The sequence below is a fragment of the Pseudorasbora parva genome, chromosome 9 (genome assembly GCF_024679245.1).
Source record: "Pseudorasbora parva isolate DD20220531a chromosome 9, ASM2467924v1, whole genome shotgun sequence".
NCBI lineage: Eukaryota > Metazoa > Chordata > Actinopteri > Cypriniformes > Gobionidae > Pseudorasbora > Pseudorasbora parva.
The window spans coordinates 32,541,055-32,557,763 of record NC_090180.1 but is presented as its reverse complement, the minus strand read 5'-3'; the positions used below and the strand labels follow the sequence as shown (position 1 = coordinate 32,557,763).

Genomic DNA, 16,709 nt, shown 5'->3' with positions numbered 1-16,709 from the left:
ATATCTATGGGATTGAACCACATAGGGCCTTGAATATGAAGATTTCAAAAGAAAAGTTTGTTGTTAACCATAATCTAAAATCATACTGAGAAATCTTTAAAACATTTTGAGTGGCAGGCATGCAAACTTTGGAAAAACAATATTTATGGCACAATTTTTATTATAAAGAAAAAAATATATATATTTTTTAATTTTAATAGATACATTTCTAGTTTCAACATGATTTGTTGTTCAGATTAAAAGAAAATGCATCAGCTGCATGCAAAGTGACCCACATTTGGTTTTTGGCTACTGTACAATTGACCAATTTACTTGTGGAGCCACATTTAGATCTCCATATCTCTGGGACTGAGCCATATTAGTACAAATAAAAAAAAAACGAGAATCAGCACACTGCCACTGCTGCTCCCCAAGATTTATTAAAATGAACAACATTTTGACCCAAAGGGGTATGGGTGTATTTTATATATATATATATATATATATATATATATATATATATATATATATATATATATATATATATATATATATATATATATATATATATATATATATATATATATATATATATATATATATATATACACACCTCAGAGCGAGTTTTGAAGATTATTTGTTTAAGTATAATAAATAATTGTGTCTAATTTGTCTCAGTCGTTACAGCACAATTGACCTATCGGTAAGCCCCACCCCCCTTAGTTACTGTTGCTAACTTGGACAAAAACGGATTTGCTGTCTTACAATGACATCTGTCAGTGTGAAAACCTTATCCCATGATATTTTTGGACACAAAATGTTGCGTATACCCCTTCTGAATGATGACCAAACTTTACTGATGGTTTATGAAGTTTATTACATCGTTTTTCACTCCAAAAGAAATCACTGTAAGAGCTGAACAAACAAAGCATGTGCATTAACGTCTCATTCACAAACTCACTCTCTCCGTTGCATTATTATTAACATACACAGCAAATTACACAAAAACACTCTACAACAAACAATAAACAAACAGACCATGTGCATTTTCGTGGGTGAAGTTTATAACTGGTAAATCTGTAACTGTTATCTGCAAAACAACTCGGAAAAACTGCATGCAAGCTCTCACTTTCACTACCCGTAAACTATAATACCAATCAAAACAGGAGTCCCTCAACTATAGTAAGACAGATATTTTAGACCTTAAACATATTTAAACTCACAGAAATATCAAAAATGTTTACAAAAACAAACTAAACGATAAAGAAGAATATGAGGAGAAGCCTCATTATGATCGCAGATAATAACATACAGAATCAACACTGTTCATGTACCACAGGGTTAGGTTAATTAATTTACATGTAACCATCTTAATATGGAGAAACGCACTGAAATGTAGACCATCGTTTATGTGTTTTTAATTTAACTTACACCATTACATGACGTGAGAAGTTAGTTACCTTTCACTAACATTAATCATAACTTAAAGTTACTGGTTACTTCAGCGATTAGCATATGGCTTTGTATCAGTACAAACCCTGGAGTATATTCAAATGATCGTGCTTCCCCCTCTTATAGCCCCTTGAGACGAGAGATTTATACATTTTATTTCTGGAAAAATTCCTCTCGTGACGCAAATTGACGATATTTGCATCATCTTTGTTTGCCCAAATGCTAAAGACTACAGCCAGCAGAAGGAGCTATTTCCTCATGTTTTCAACTCGCGCATAGGGAATGGGAGATCACACTTACAGCACAGCTGGCAGCTACAGGCATTCATTTAAACGGATGCTGAGCAATGTAAGTGTTTTAACTTCTCAAATTAATTTCTATGAAAGTTAAGCTTCCAAAGGAAGGAACTGAAAACGCGCCAGACTGAACACGCGTTGTGAATGTATGCCGCGAATGTGGTCGCGATGACCTCAGCTCTCATCAGGAGAGCCAATCATCTCATTTATGACATTAAATGTAATCTGACTCCTAATCTGAGTTAGTGCTGTGAGACTCACGCGGCGACTCGATCATTATATTGAACAGACACGTTCAGTATTTAACTGTACTTTCTGAACTCAGTCACTGTAATCCAGTAGCGGTGGCTTTGGGAATGGCCTCACAGGGCAGCGAAGCATTCTGGGAATTGTAGTCTTTCATCCCCATGAGACAAAAACACATTTTCTGTGTTTCCAGTTTAAATACAGATTCATCTTTCCAGCACTGAAGTACCCCTTTAAAGCCGCACTTGGCTACTTTTGCTCTCGGGGTCCCCCTACAGTTTGGAAAAAATAATGTCCTCAACTACTGTCGTAAGATCTGTCATCCTACAACAGGGGATGCCATCGCGCGTGCATTTGTTGACATGACAACCCTGATAGCCCTAAACTAGTGATGCGTGGGTCGTCTCATAACCCGCGGACCCCGTATGTCTATTTAATGGTCGCGGGTGCGCGGCGGGTTGTAAAAATATATACAGTGGTGCAGGGCGGGCCAAATAACTTCATAAAAGTGGCGCCGCGGGTCGGTGCAGCACTAACAGTTCCCCTGAACACTGCAAGAGGAGTTCAGAGTTCTTCTGGCGTCGCGTGTGAAATGTCTTCATCCCAGGTAACGTTACAGTCAGTAGCATATGTTTCAGCATGTCATATGAATATAATTTCATGGGTTTTATTTTTTTCAAACGCCAAATAATCACGATGCTCACGTTTACAAGCCAGCGTCATTATAGTAGTCTATTGGTTACCGTTTTACAGAATCTATATGATACTTCAGTTCAATGTTTGAGTGGTAGCTCACCGTAACAAGCATGACAGCATTGGTCGGGCACGCCTCCTTCAGCTCACGCCAACGAGCAAACGCTGGTCACATGTTGATCCTCGTCCTGCCTTTAATCCCATCACTTTTTCGTTTCCTCTTATTGCTTTCCTCCAACAAAACCTTTTCTTTCTTATTTGTCTCTGCTGCTTCGGACATGACTATATTATCCGACGAACAAAGTTGGGCTCGCACGTCTGAATTTAAGGAAGTGTGGGTGGTGGTGGAAGTGACGTATATGCCGTAAAGCAGTCGAATTTTGTAGTTCTTTTTGTTCTCGGGTTACTACCCGAAACCCGAAGTTTAAAAGTACGATAAAAAAACGATACAGACCCCATCAGGCTATGGCAGACGTGTCATTCAACCTACTGTAAGTCGATTTATCATCACAAGAGTCTTAAAAAATATATTATGAAGGTTGAAAAGTTACCTAGTGCTGCTTTAATGAGAGTATGACAGCCAAAAATAAAAAATTAAAAATTAAAATAATAATAATAAAAAAATATTTGGAATCAGTATAACAGTACCCCAGGAACATCGTTTTATCATTTTTGTAGCAGAAACACATGTCCGAGTTCAGGTGCCCGTGCTACTGATGCTCAACTGCTATTGGCTCATCCGTGTTCGAGGGGAGGGGCTTACCGATAGGTCAATTAAGGCACTTTAAATCATTCCACTTTTCATGATGTTGGTTAAGTTTTATATATTGCCAACACCAATACTCACATTCCCAATCATCAACATTTAAATCTGATAGAACGTCTAACACGACCAATACTTTAAAGCTACACTGTGTGATATTTTCCCCTATCTAGCGGTGTAAAGGTATATGACAATTCAGTGAATATAAGTTTCTGTTCCTCTCAATTCCGATTTCGTTTTAACTCCTACGGTGGCCGATTTAGTCCAAGATTAACATGGCTTCCAGTTCGACCTCGTTCATGATTGCCATCGAGTGTTAAAAAGCGAAGCTTGAATTTACGGGTATGTCCCTCTTTGGCTAATGTACTTTCAAGATTGAGGGGCAACATGGTGACCGGCATTCAAACCCCTCACCCGTATGTATTTTCAATGGTATATTATAAACTTACAAGAATACTTATCACTTGAAAGAAGTAAATATACATTAATGAGCACATACATTTTTGAAAGAACTAAATGTTTTTAGCTAAGAATAAACTAAAAAAGTTACACAGTGTAGCTTTAACACACCCCTTGTACTGTACCTGATTGATGTATGTGATACACTGCGCTATGTTGTCCTCAGTGCAGAATGCACTTAACACGCTGTAGGAGGTTTTGGGCAGCGCCATGGTGGAGTGCAGCGAATGGTGAGAATTTTGCCTGGAGGGAGACATGCTGATCCCAGAAATACTGGATAGCTCTTTGGTGTCTGTACAGAAGACAAAAGAAAAGGCAGAGCCTGTTATTAAAGCCTGCCATGACATGTCTAACATGACTGTTTTAACATGGTGCCGTGTGTCTGCAAAAAAGGTAACCTGTCAAAGTTTAAGGCGGGCGTACACTGTGCGAATTCGGACACTGGGGCGGTCGTGAGATATTGCAGACGCTACGAGTCAGTTTATGTGATAATCGCATCAGCTGGTACACGACACGACTGCACTGCACGACGAGCCGGCGGCAAATCACAAGAGCTTTCGCGTTAAACACGGAGACTGGAGATTTCAATGTTGCTGCTATAGCTTCAGACACAAAACAAAGAAACAATGTGTGTAAATGATTTGCTGAAAAGCAGAGAACAGTAGCCATTCCTTTCAACAGAAACAACCAGAGGGAGAGAGAGGGCGCATGTGAGAGAGCGTGTGCGTGTGTATGCCGTATGTTTGCAGCCACTGAGCTCTAGCCTAAGAATACTCATAGATCGAGCCTATGTGACGTGCTTGTGCGTGATTTGGCAATAGGGGACAGCCATACGCTGGCGAAAACTGAGCCGACACCCCGAATTTTTTAAACATGCTTAAAAATTATCGTAAGGTTGGGAGGTGCTCCTAACGTGCTCGGCTCGTTTAGAATTTCCTCTCACACGCTGCGAGCCACGACCATACACCAGGTCCACTCGATTTCTCCAGAGAGAAAAAAAATTGCGGCGTGTACGCACGTCTTAAGTCCCTGAAAAGCTTTAAAAAACAAAACAACTACAGCAAATACAAGATGCAAACGGCAATTACAAGGCCAAGCAGAACAGATGCAAGATGAGGAGTTAAGTAGGCATAACAAGGAGTACCGGAGCATGCTCATCTCAATCGGCAACACAATAGGAAGGTATTGAATCAAAAAAAGTTTTAAATAGCATTTCAGGATGGTCTGACAAGGATCCGTGGGAAATTTGGTGAAAACAGCTAAATTGATTGGGATTTTAAACCATGCTATGCATTTGACTCGACATATGTCCAAGAATTAGAGGGAGTCTTTCTAGTCCTATTGGTTCATTTACTAACCTCAACATAAATGCAAATTTGCCCTTTTAGAAAGACATAAGGTGCAGTAAATGATGCCAATTGTCTTTTAGTGTAAACTTCTTCCAACCTATTACGGGGGGAAAGGGGGAACTGGGAGAAATATATTAATTTCAATATAATGCAACATTACACAGATTAATTATAAACCAGCCTTAAATAAGCTCAGTCTCTTAACAAGATCAAGCCAACTCTGACAGTCCCGGACACAATCTTTCCATGTTCGATGCTCACCGAGAGATGGATCTGGCATCATTGTTGGAGTCCACAAATCTCCCATGTCAACATTCAGCTTGGATAGGATTCTCGGTTGTCCTGCTCTTCCAAGTGAGACGCAGGCCAGAAACAGGGCGCAGGCTAACACTCAGCCATCACTCCTGAAATAAAATAGTCAGCAGACTGGATTACACAGCAGCAGCAGGCCTCTGAAGCCGGATTAGATTAGCCATGGGATACCACTGCGGGATTATTACAGAGCCAGCGGGTGACGGAGGGGGTTGAGACAACATGTACAGCAAGAAAAGCATAGGAGGATTGAGGTGTTTTTCAGTTCTATACCTGCACAGACAGGTAATGGCTTCAATTACAAGTGCTATAAATTCATTTTGAGCCCAAGTTAGTCAATCTATTGGCTGAAGAATACGTAAGCACAGCCACAGTCAGAGGTGTGGTGCAGTAAAGCCGTGACATAAGAGCTGCTGGCTCACAGGGCTATAATCCATCGTGGGTCATGTCTAGGGCTCAAACAACTAATTGTCAACCAACAACTTAGTTGATGATGAAAATTACTAATTGGGAATTGATTTGATTGTAGAAAGTAGGCGTTGCAAAACTACCTTGTTGCCCAGCCCTGGCACCGGTATACACAAGGAGAGATGAGGGGGGAGGGGCATGTTTATATTTTTGATATGTGGACATTTTAAAGGGATACTTCACTGCTGTTATTTCCTTAACTAAAACGAGTTGATACATACCTCTCTCGTCTGAGTGCGTGCACTTAATCGCTCTGACGTGCGGTGACGATCTGATAGCATTTACCTTGGCCCACTAAGCCCAGTTAATTCACTATGGTGACAAACAGAGATCTGTGGCCTGTTGCACAAAGCTGGTTTCAGTTGTTACCCAGGTAAGTTCGAAATTAGTTTGAGCAAACTCTGGTTTTTCGGGCTCAAGAAGGTGGATTGGTTTTTACTCAGTGTTCATCACCATGGTAACATACACTACACAGCTAACCTGCTCTGAAGGTTAATGCTTCATGGTTTTTGAATGCTTCATGAAGCTTCATGGTTAGAGATCGCAAACCCAAACTGGACCAATCAGCTGCAAGTAAAGACGCAATAAAGCCACACCCCCTGTATCTCTCTTTCCAAATTAAAGCAGTTTATAATGAAAAACAATTGTGCATCTTTTGGTGCAAATTATTTATTATATTTATATTATATAAATTATAATCACTTTGAATTCATATATGTTCACATAAATATTATATTAATTTGTAACAACAACGACTTATGAGTTTAATGTCTCGGGGAATAATTAACTCAAAAGGGATTTAATATTCAATATTCATGAATTTATGAATATAATTTGCCAGTTGTTCATTACGTATTAAAATTTTCCGATAGGGAAAATTGTTTAATTAAATACAAGTAACCCTTTATGGAATTGCTTGAAATGATCCTACTAAGTTTGTCCTGCAAATTAGTTATAGACTTTTCAAATCAATTCTCAATAAAGGGATTACTGCTTTACGAGCGCATGAGAAACATTAACTTTACTGATCAGGATAAGTTCAATATTTCAAATGGTCATACAGTTTACTTTACTAACATAGTAGCATAAGCAGTTAGGTAACGTTCAGATCGCAAGTTTCATTGACTTTGTGTATGTGGCAGAATAACAGATTCAACTCATTAAATGTCTTTTGAAGGTTTAATAAACACAGACTAAAAATAACACTACAATTCACACAGAAAGTACATACTAAATATGCATCAAGAGAGTAGAAGTATAGATATTAACGAAAGAATACATAAAAGAGAATAATGAATAGACTGAAATTAGAGAGAGATAAAAGAGAGAGAGAGAGAGACAAAGAGAGTGAGGGAGAGAGAGAGACAAAGAGAGTGGGGGAGGGTAAGAAACAGCTTTCCTTCACTTCAACAAATACGACCTTCACGGAGTTAATTTATCCCAACGGGAGAATAACACACCCTCTTTACAGCAGTAAGAATAAGAATACTTGCATTCTTTTTGGTTTCGTTTTGGCTTCTCGCTTGTGTGCGTATGTGTCTCTGCGTGTCTCTGCGTGTCTCTGCGTGTCCGGCGGTCCTTTCCGAGGTTGGGAGGGAAGCGGCTGTTTGCTTTAGCGATGCTTCGTGTTCTTGAAGATCGGATTGTAGAAGAGAAGATTTTTGGAAGAGATGGGGCCTGCTTGGAGGGCCTGCATTGGTGGCCTGGCTCAAGGGCCAGCCACGATGACGTGTTGGTTCAGCCAGAGAGAGAAGAGAGAGGGAGGTGGTAAGAGAGAAGGAGGGCATCCGAGGTCCTCCTTTTATGGTCTGGCCGTAGTCCCACCCTCCAGGGTTAGACTTAACCAATGAGAGTGTTGGGGTTTCCCGGCGGGAAATTCCTCAGCAGATTTATGGCTCTTTGTTTGAAAGTTCGACTCAGTGGGTCTCTGAGTCTTCATACTATAATTAATGCAACAAACACACATTGCATTTTCTGAATAAGTGATATACATGGAAGTGTAAGTCGTGAAGTGAGCATTAATTTGATAGGAGACATGACATATATGAGGTTATCTGAACTAGTACTTTGTTAAGACACAGACAAAAAGATGCAAAATACCATACAGAAGAAACATTTTACAAAACAGTTATGTGTTTACATATAATGTCCTGGGGTGCATGTTCATCTATAGATGGTTTGTCTATAATTTGAGGCAAAAGCTCTGTGTCTTAAGCTCTTTGTGTCTGAAACTTCATGTGGCCAAATTCCTTTCGGGGCCATAAAAACACCTTATCAGATGGTTTCCAGGGTGACTGAAGAATCTCCCTCTGTTGTGTTGGGGGAAGGTCTGCCATCAGCACAACTTTCAAAGCATATTTGTTAAATGTAACTGGCGATTATGTGTTTGATTCGCCTGAGTCGCTACAAATTGACAAGTATCCAAAAAGTAATATAATACATGCATACATACTTATTTTAAACAACATTAGTTTGAGCTCTTTGTGAACCTAATTAATCTAAATTAATTAGGCAAATTTCTCTGATTCACATCATGCATTGATAGTCAGATATTCTTTCAGTTTCCTTCTCAAAATCTTGCTGCAGCAGCGTTTATTCCTGCCTTGTAAACACATTTAATTTCATAATAATTTTCAAAGTGATCTCTCAATTTTCAGAAGACAAGCGACTCAAACGGACACTGTGATTGGCTGTTTGCTGCACTTGTCACACTTTCAGTTGCACGCGCTTCAGAGTTGATCGCAAACTCTGGATTAAACCTGAGTTGACAGAGAAAGTTTATACCGAACTTTGAGAAACGGTTGAACTTGATCTAAACCAGGTTGGATTTATCTGGATTTGTCAACTCTAAACCTACTCTGAAAAGCTAGCTTCATGCAACAGGCCTCAAGTTAGAAGCGACCAAACACCTCCACGTTTTCCCTATTTAAATACAGTTACACCAATAGTTGAACGATCAAATATGATGACTTAAAATAAAACGTGGTGCTTTTCTAAGCGAATTAAAAAGGAGAACTATAATGTATGTCGGAATAGCACTTCTGAGAGTACTTTCTCTGTCCTAAAAACGGCCTGATGATTTCCTTGTTCTATGAAGTCCCTCCTTCAGAAATACGTAACGAGTTCTGATTGGGCCAGCCCTTCCCGTGTTGTGATTGGACAGCAGCTTAGCGCACTTTGCCCAGAAAGGTCCCGCCTCTTACCATAACGGGGAGATGCAAGCGCTGAATGCGCGCTCTTCTCCACGTGGGAGAGCAACAAGACCACACCCCCTATTTTGCGTGTACTTGTTAGTCAACAAACGGTTCTAGTGACGTCATTTCTGCAGGGGTGTAGTCCAAACCGGCCGTTCGCTGTAGGCTTTGAAAGGAAACTTCTGTTAAACAAAATATCTCGCTAGGCATTGAACTTTGAGCTTTATAATTTTACAGGTATTATTTATGCTCTAACAGCAACATTACACACTAACTAAAGTTTGAAAGATGGAATCGTGAAGAACACGACCTTTAATATGAAAAAGCGATGAAGGATCCCTTTAAGTAATGATGTGCACAGATAAATCATTTTTAATAACAACATTTCATAAAAAAAAGGGAATTGTCCATTTTGATTTCATGGTGACTACGTTTGAAAGATTTTGCCAACAGCAGGAATAACAGCTTGAAATGGCCACTGTGACTTTTGAAAAGAGTAACAGAGTGATGAATGACTTTTCTGGAATAAGATGAGCCACACATATTAACCTCCCAACACCAAGATTCATTTTTGTTGTTCTTATAGAAGCATCTAAAGTGCTATTTGGCACACAGTGAGGTTATAATTAAAATCGACTTGGCTTCTGCTGACCTGCTCATTCATTATTCAAACACAGATCTGTGCAGCAGTCAGACAATTCCATCATAAACAACAGTTCTGACAAACAACTTCGGTCTAATTTATCAGCACAGTTACAATTATGATCTTGATTATACTTGATTATATTGGGCCCCCTCCTAAAAGCTTTCAGTAGCTTCTTTGGGGTTTCCCCTTTTTACACACAATAACCTTTCTGTAACTATTGTTAATTTTGTCTTTAAAATGATGATGTGTGTGTGAAATAAATTCTTCAAATCAAAAAAAAAAAAAAAAATCAAATATATACACAACAGTGGGTTAGTTAAAAAATAATTGCTGTCCATCAGCTGACCATTCAGCTTTGTTTATCTTCAGAACAGAAGTTATTTTAAAAGAAATCTAAGAGATGTCTGCCCCTCCATTGACAGCAACACAACTATGAACATTCTAAAGCATCAAAGTTGTAAAGAGATCGTAAAAATAATCCATATGAATCGAACCGTTTACTGCAAATTTTCTGAAGGGACACGATCACTGTATCATAAACAGATTTAATTTAGGATTTTAAACATTAAATCAACATCAACTGTGTTAACGGAAGCTCTAGCATGTTCTCTTGACGTTCCTGAACCAATGAGGTTCATTCTCGTGTTACGCAGCGTGTTTAAGCCTCAGCAAGAACCAATGAGGTTCATTCTCGTGTTACGCAGCGTGTTTAAGCCTCAGCAAGAACCAATGAGGTTCATTCTCATGTTACGCAGCACGTTTAAGCTTCAGCAAGAACGAATGAAATTCATTCTCAAGTTAAGCAGCATGTTTGAGTTTCAGGAAGAACCAATGAGGAGAGTTCTTACGCGTCAAACAAGTACGTCTAAGCTTCTGTTTAATTTTCGCTGATCAATGTTTACATGCGTTAGATGATTGCGCCTTAGTATATCCTAATTTTTCGCAATTGTGAGATATAAATTTAGAATTGTGAGATAAAGTTAGACTTTTGATTTACAACTATTTTTTTTTATTCTGTGGCAGAAACAAGCTTCCATATCAAGATAATCTTCAGAAAGCTCAAATACAGTCACTTAAAGGAGAACGCAAAAGTCAGACTCAGATTATAAACAAACTACACCAATGTCACATGACATCAACGTTGCCGTCACTTTTGGATTGTGGAATTGTGGATGAATTTGGTAGTCACTTTTTTATTTTTTCGGAAAGGTGTCATATTTCAGTGCACTTACCCCTTCTACAAATGCCTTTCAGCGTGACCTTATTTAGCTGGCTATCTATCATGGCTGTCAACTTTCTCCTCTTTAATGCCCTCGGCAACATCTGTCCCATTTAGCCATTTTTTAACAACAGCCTTTCAAGACAAAAAGTGTATGGCGCTCAAATATGGGCGTGTGAAAAAACCTGTTAAACATTAATCCTCTACGCTCAGTGTCATATTTAAACTGTACTTTGCTTTCAGTAATGATCGTGATGTTAAAAGGTCACTTTAAACGTGGTCAGAAGAAGGCTAGTGAGGTAGAGAATGGTTTATCAAGAAGATTACACAGTCTAGCAGATTAGGTCAGTAGATAGTTTAGGAGAAAGAGGAGTCTTTACTCACTCAAAGTCCTAAATGACAATCCAATAATGTTTTCAAAGGAGATAAAAGCCTGCTGAGTAATTACTCATTATGACATGTAAAGGAAGAATAGAGTAAATGAAGATGGCACAGGAGTGCCATGTACGGTAAAAGGAAATGGGAGCCATCATAATAAACCATCTCGGTCATATGATAATATTCAAATGCATGATTGTAGTGGATAAATACTAAAATGGCTCTCTGCAGGAGAGAACACCTGGGCTTGTGATTAAAACCCAACCCATTATCATTTGTTAATCATTGAGAGGCCTGACATTATTTTACAAGTGGATTTGGTATATTTACCAAGGCTTGTTAAGCCGGAAATGCATCAAGGAATGGGTAGAACCTTAAATCAATTTCACTTAAAGTTCCCACGAAATCAAAATGGAAGTTTTTTGTCTTTTAGTATGAATATGTTATCTATAAGCTTCAAAACAAGGACAAAATTCACATTTAAAAGATACAAGCATTCAAAACGTACAGTCTCTCATAGGGGTGTCCATGGTTAACCGATTGACCGATTAACCGTTAAAAATTGCGTAACCGAGTGAAACATTTTTTCTCGGTTAAGTGGCGTCAATGACGTGCTTTGAATTTAGTTGTAATATATTTTTGCACCACTAGAGACCGCCAGAGCACTCCCAGACATTTGTAATATCCACAAGAAGTCATGACCAGCTTTCTAAGCGGGCAAAGAAAGCGTGGGAGCACTTTAACACTGAGAGTGACGGGGCAAAATGCAAGTATTGCAATGCAGTGCTTACCGCATTTTTCAGGCTATAAGTCGCTCCGGAGTAGGAGTCGCATCAGTCAAAAATGTGTCATGAAGAGGAAAATAACAAGTCGCACTGGACAATAAGTCGCATTAGGGCAGAAGCAGAGCGGGAGCCTCGCGCGCTGTAGGCTACATAACGGATCAGAAGAAAGAAAGTTTGAAGTGAGAAACTTGTGAATGACTAGAGAAAAGCAGACGTTACTTTAACTGTAATGAAGAAAACAAAAAAGCTAATCGCGGACTGAAAGCAAGATGGCCAGAGCTGAAGGGACGATTCCACAGATGCTTGAACTCTCTGCCGGGAGAGGCTCAGCCGCGCGAGTCAAACGCTGTGTGAATCATTCTCGGCTGCATATTTTACTACATGCCCTAATCATGCAGGCGCCCTCGCAGCCACCTGCATTGCTCGTGAACTGGAGCGCATCTTATCCTAATTTAACGAAACTCAGCGTAGGCCTCACAGACATGAAATATATCTTAAGAAAGCTTGAAATGTCTTTTAACAATTTAAAACGAAAAGAAATAGGCTACTCTCTGTTTATGTAATCCATGATGGCATTTCTCTCTATAGGCGCGTTCACTACGGAGATGGTGGTCGTCAAATTAATAAACTAAAAATAACCCTGACGCACACTATGGTTAACTGAGTATAACCCGCTAATGGCCTCGGTTAACGGTTAATGAAAAACTTGAAAACATGCAGCCCTAGTCTCTCACTTCAGCCAATTCATAGTTTTTAGTCTTTCAATCATGTGACTGTCGCAGAGCCCTCGAGGTAGGGTTGTGCCGACAGACGTTATCATCGTCCATCATGATGGCTGATCGACATCAAGTTTTTTAGCTTTTAGTATGACTGTGTTAGCCTTAAAGTGAGGGATAAGCTGGTGTGTTCCAAAACTATGATAACATTTGCATTTAGGAGATACAGAAGCATTCAAAAATTTACAGTCTCTCACTTCCGTTAAAACGAATCTCAGATTTTGATGACATCACTGCAGACTTCACCGTCTCGTCAAATCTTCTGTCCAATCAAAATGCTCTCTAGAATCTAAAGCCCGCCCCCTACGCTGCTGAAGCTGTGGCTGAAATCGGTCAGTTGTTAACACATATTTAATAATTTCTACATGGTGAAAGGCACATAGCACACCATATATTTGTTAGGAAACGATTCAGTGTAAATATGCTTTCATTTGAGGCGAATGAAGTCTGTTTTCACGTTAGTTTCACGCACCGCAGCAGCACACACGCACCAAGACTCTGGTCTAAATTCAGACTAAAGACAGGAGAGCGCAGCATGGATAATATGCGCGAGTCGGCACACACAACAAACATATCGACCCATTTGAATTCTGCACAGAATGCTGCCTTTCAAAGCGATATGGAGGAGATTATGGTAAACACTAAACAGTGTTAGAGGAAATTGGCTTTACCAAACAGAGAAAGGTCCGCTCTTGCGCTCTAGTCAAACTGTATATTAACGAAACGCTATTGGCCGTTTCAAAAAAGGGGAGGAGCTGCTAACAGCTGGACCGTTTTTAGGGGAAATCACATCAACACATTGAATAATGCGGCATGTTTCAAGGCACTTCAGTGGGCCTTTAAACTGAGAATATAACTAATGCATATATTCCATTTTAAATACTGTAGTCTATGCCAGAGAAGTGACGCGTTAGTCTGTGAAAATACAGTGTCGGGCAGACTACACAAATATTGATATCTTTTTTACATGCCTTACACTGTAGGCTAGATTTTACTTAAAATATTTAATTTTGTAAAAGAAAACAGCATAGGCTAAAAAATAATTTATGTTATTGAAATATTGTAACGTGGTAATGTGAGCTACAAGAATAAACATTTAAAAAACAATATGCATTGAATAGCCTAAATTGAGTCATTACTTGTGTTAGTAAAATAACAAAATTATAGTTTAGAAAATAAGAAAATAATATGCAAATATATATTTTATAGAAAATAGAAAATAATATGCAAATATCTATAAAATAACAATTTATACAGTGCACTATATAGGGGATAGGGAACGATTCAGACAGTGCACTATACAGGGAATAGGGAACGATTCAGACAGTGCACTATAGAGGGGATAGGGAACGATTCAGACAGTGCACTATATAGGGGATAGGGAACGATTCAGACAGTGCACTATATAGGGGATAGGGAACGATTCAGACAGTGCACTATACAGGGGATAGGGAACGATTCAGACAGTGCACTATAGAGGGGATAGGGAACGATTCAGACAGTGCACTATATAGGGGATAGGCAACGATTCAGACAGTGCACTATATAGGGGATAGGCAACGATTCAGACAGTGCACTATATAGGGGATATGGAACGATCAGACAGTGCACTATATAGGGGTTAGAGAACAATCAGACAGTGCACAGAGAACGATTAGACAGTGAACTATATTGGGGATAGGGAACGATTCAGACAGTGCACTATATAGGGGTTAGAGAACAATCAGACAGTGCATAGGGGATAGGGAACGATAAGACAGTGAACTATATTGGGGTTAGAGAACAATCAGACAGTGCATAGGGGATAGGGAACGATTAGACAGTGCACTATATAGGGGTTAGAGAACAATCAGACAGTGCATAGGGGATAGGGAACGATTAGACAGTGCACTATATAGGGGTTAGAGAACAATCAGACAGTGCATAGGGGATAGGGAACGATTAGACAGTGAACTATATTGGGGATAGGGAACGATTCAGACAGTGTGCTATATAGGGGATAGAGAACGATTCAGACAGTGCACAATATAGGGATTAGAGAACAACCAGACAGTGCGCTCTATGGGGATAGAGATCGATTCAGAGAGTGAACTATATAGGGGATAGGAAACAAATCACATTTACTCCCAAATTAGTTTGTTGCAATATTTTGCCCAGGGGCAGTTGCCCTAGGTTATTAATTGGGTTAAAATGCTGAGGTCTCAATGTTGATATTTATTTGCACGTACTTTTTGCCGCAATACTGCCAAATGAAATTGGTCCACCAAAATGGACAAAACGTTCTTCTTCTTTTTTTTATAAACCATTGCATTATTTATCGGTGCACATCATTATTGTCATAAACTAATGTTCCTGCCTGGTTATCTTGAATAAGAATAATGTACACTCCCTCTCTTCTCTGATGACGAGGGCGGGGCAACCGGTCACTCGCATGAGATCCACCAATAGCAAACCACAAGCATCCAATCAAACGAAATCAAATATGACATTCTTGCAAACTCAATCTGTTAACTTCGTTTTACACAGTAGTCTCGTGTTACTCGCTAGATGGCAGAAACGTCCACTGTGTGGAAAAGCTTAGAGTAAATAATGTTTAACTCCAATACATCGGTTTTTAAAAGCACCAATGCTTCAGAAATGTTCATTTTGTCAACAAGTTACTGCATCTTAATCAATGTTATCGGCATCTTGATCTTCTGCCTGCAACATTACTAAATAGAACACTAACGTTACATTTCAAACACATTTGTTTATTTTTAATGAATGACCGTTGGGTCTGTTTCAGTTATCTACCTAAACAGGATTTTATGCGAGTTCGCACACATCCACTCGACCCCTAGACACGATGTAGGAAACACACGGCATTAGAGACACAGCCCGAGTTTCAACTTTAGCACAACGCTAAATAACGTTACACACAGTCACACACAGGTTGACTTACATCAGCGGCGGGTCCGCGGATCGAAACCGTCAGATTACCATGTGCTCGCCTCGCACGCTGGACTGATCAGACAGATCCCGTGCGTGAGAGACCGCAGTGTGAGTATCATCCACCTGCCCTGGAGCGCAGGCGATTTTGGGTGATTTGAAGCGCACCTCCGCTCTTCCGAATCAACAAACACGACGCTCGTTGGCCAGCCTGTTGTCAAGCAACCAGTATATCGCTATTTCATTGGCTGGGCCATTTCTTGTACCTGCCTGTAACGACAAGCAAAAGGTGTTTAACGTCTGGCTGCAGGGAACGAATGTATGGAAAAGAAAAATGAATTATTTAAAAACAAATATTGTTACTGTAAATAATAACAAAGATATAAATTCAAACGTACATGCTTAAATATTTGTATATTTACAAGTAGCCTACATTGATTCCTCAATTTATATAAATTTGTTTATACCATTATTTATATTAATGTATTATCGCTTGTTTATTTAATTCACTCTTCTTTTAATTAATTAATTAACTTATTCTCTCTATATATGGCTCAAACATGTAGGCTAATAGGCCTATTGAAAAACAAAATAATCAGTTTAACAAAATAAAAGTATTTATCCAACAGCATAATTTATAACATATTACAACAATGGGGACCATATACTAATATAAGTATAGACCATTTTAATTTTAGCTCAGGACTTAATTTCAAGAAATACTACAATATTATATTATTATTATTATATATATTATTATTATATT

The 16,709-nt window shown here is 39.1% G+C and overlaps 1 protein-coding gene across 3 annotated transcripts in view; it reads right to left on the bottom strand.

Annotated features, from left to right (window-relative positions):
- The window catches only part of ssx2ipa (synovial sarcoma, X breakpoint 2 interacting protein a), a 37,266-nt gene extending 21,122 nt beyond the window's left edge, over nt 1–16,144 (bottom strand). Inside the window, exons 1-3 of one of the 3 annotated variants that reach the window (XM_067452274.1) lie at nt 15,957–16,144; nt 5,499–5,641; nt 4,014–4,180 (exon numbers count right to left, since the gene is read on the bottom strand). In XM_067452274.1, coding sequence (XP_067308375.1) covers nt 4,014–4,180; nt 5,499–5,544 — 213 coding nt within the window. In that variant the 5' untranslated portion in view covers nt 5,545–5,641; nt 15,957–16,144. The remainder of the gene's footprint in view (nt 1–4,013; nt 4,181–5,498; nt 5,642–15,956) is intronic. The other 2 variants (XM_067452273.1, XM_067452275.1) reach the window with 2 other exon arrangements.
- Between the last annotated feature and the right edge of the window lie 565 nt (nt 16,145–16,709).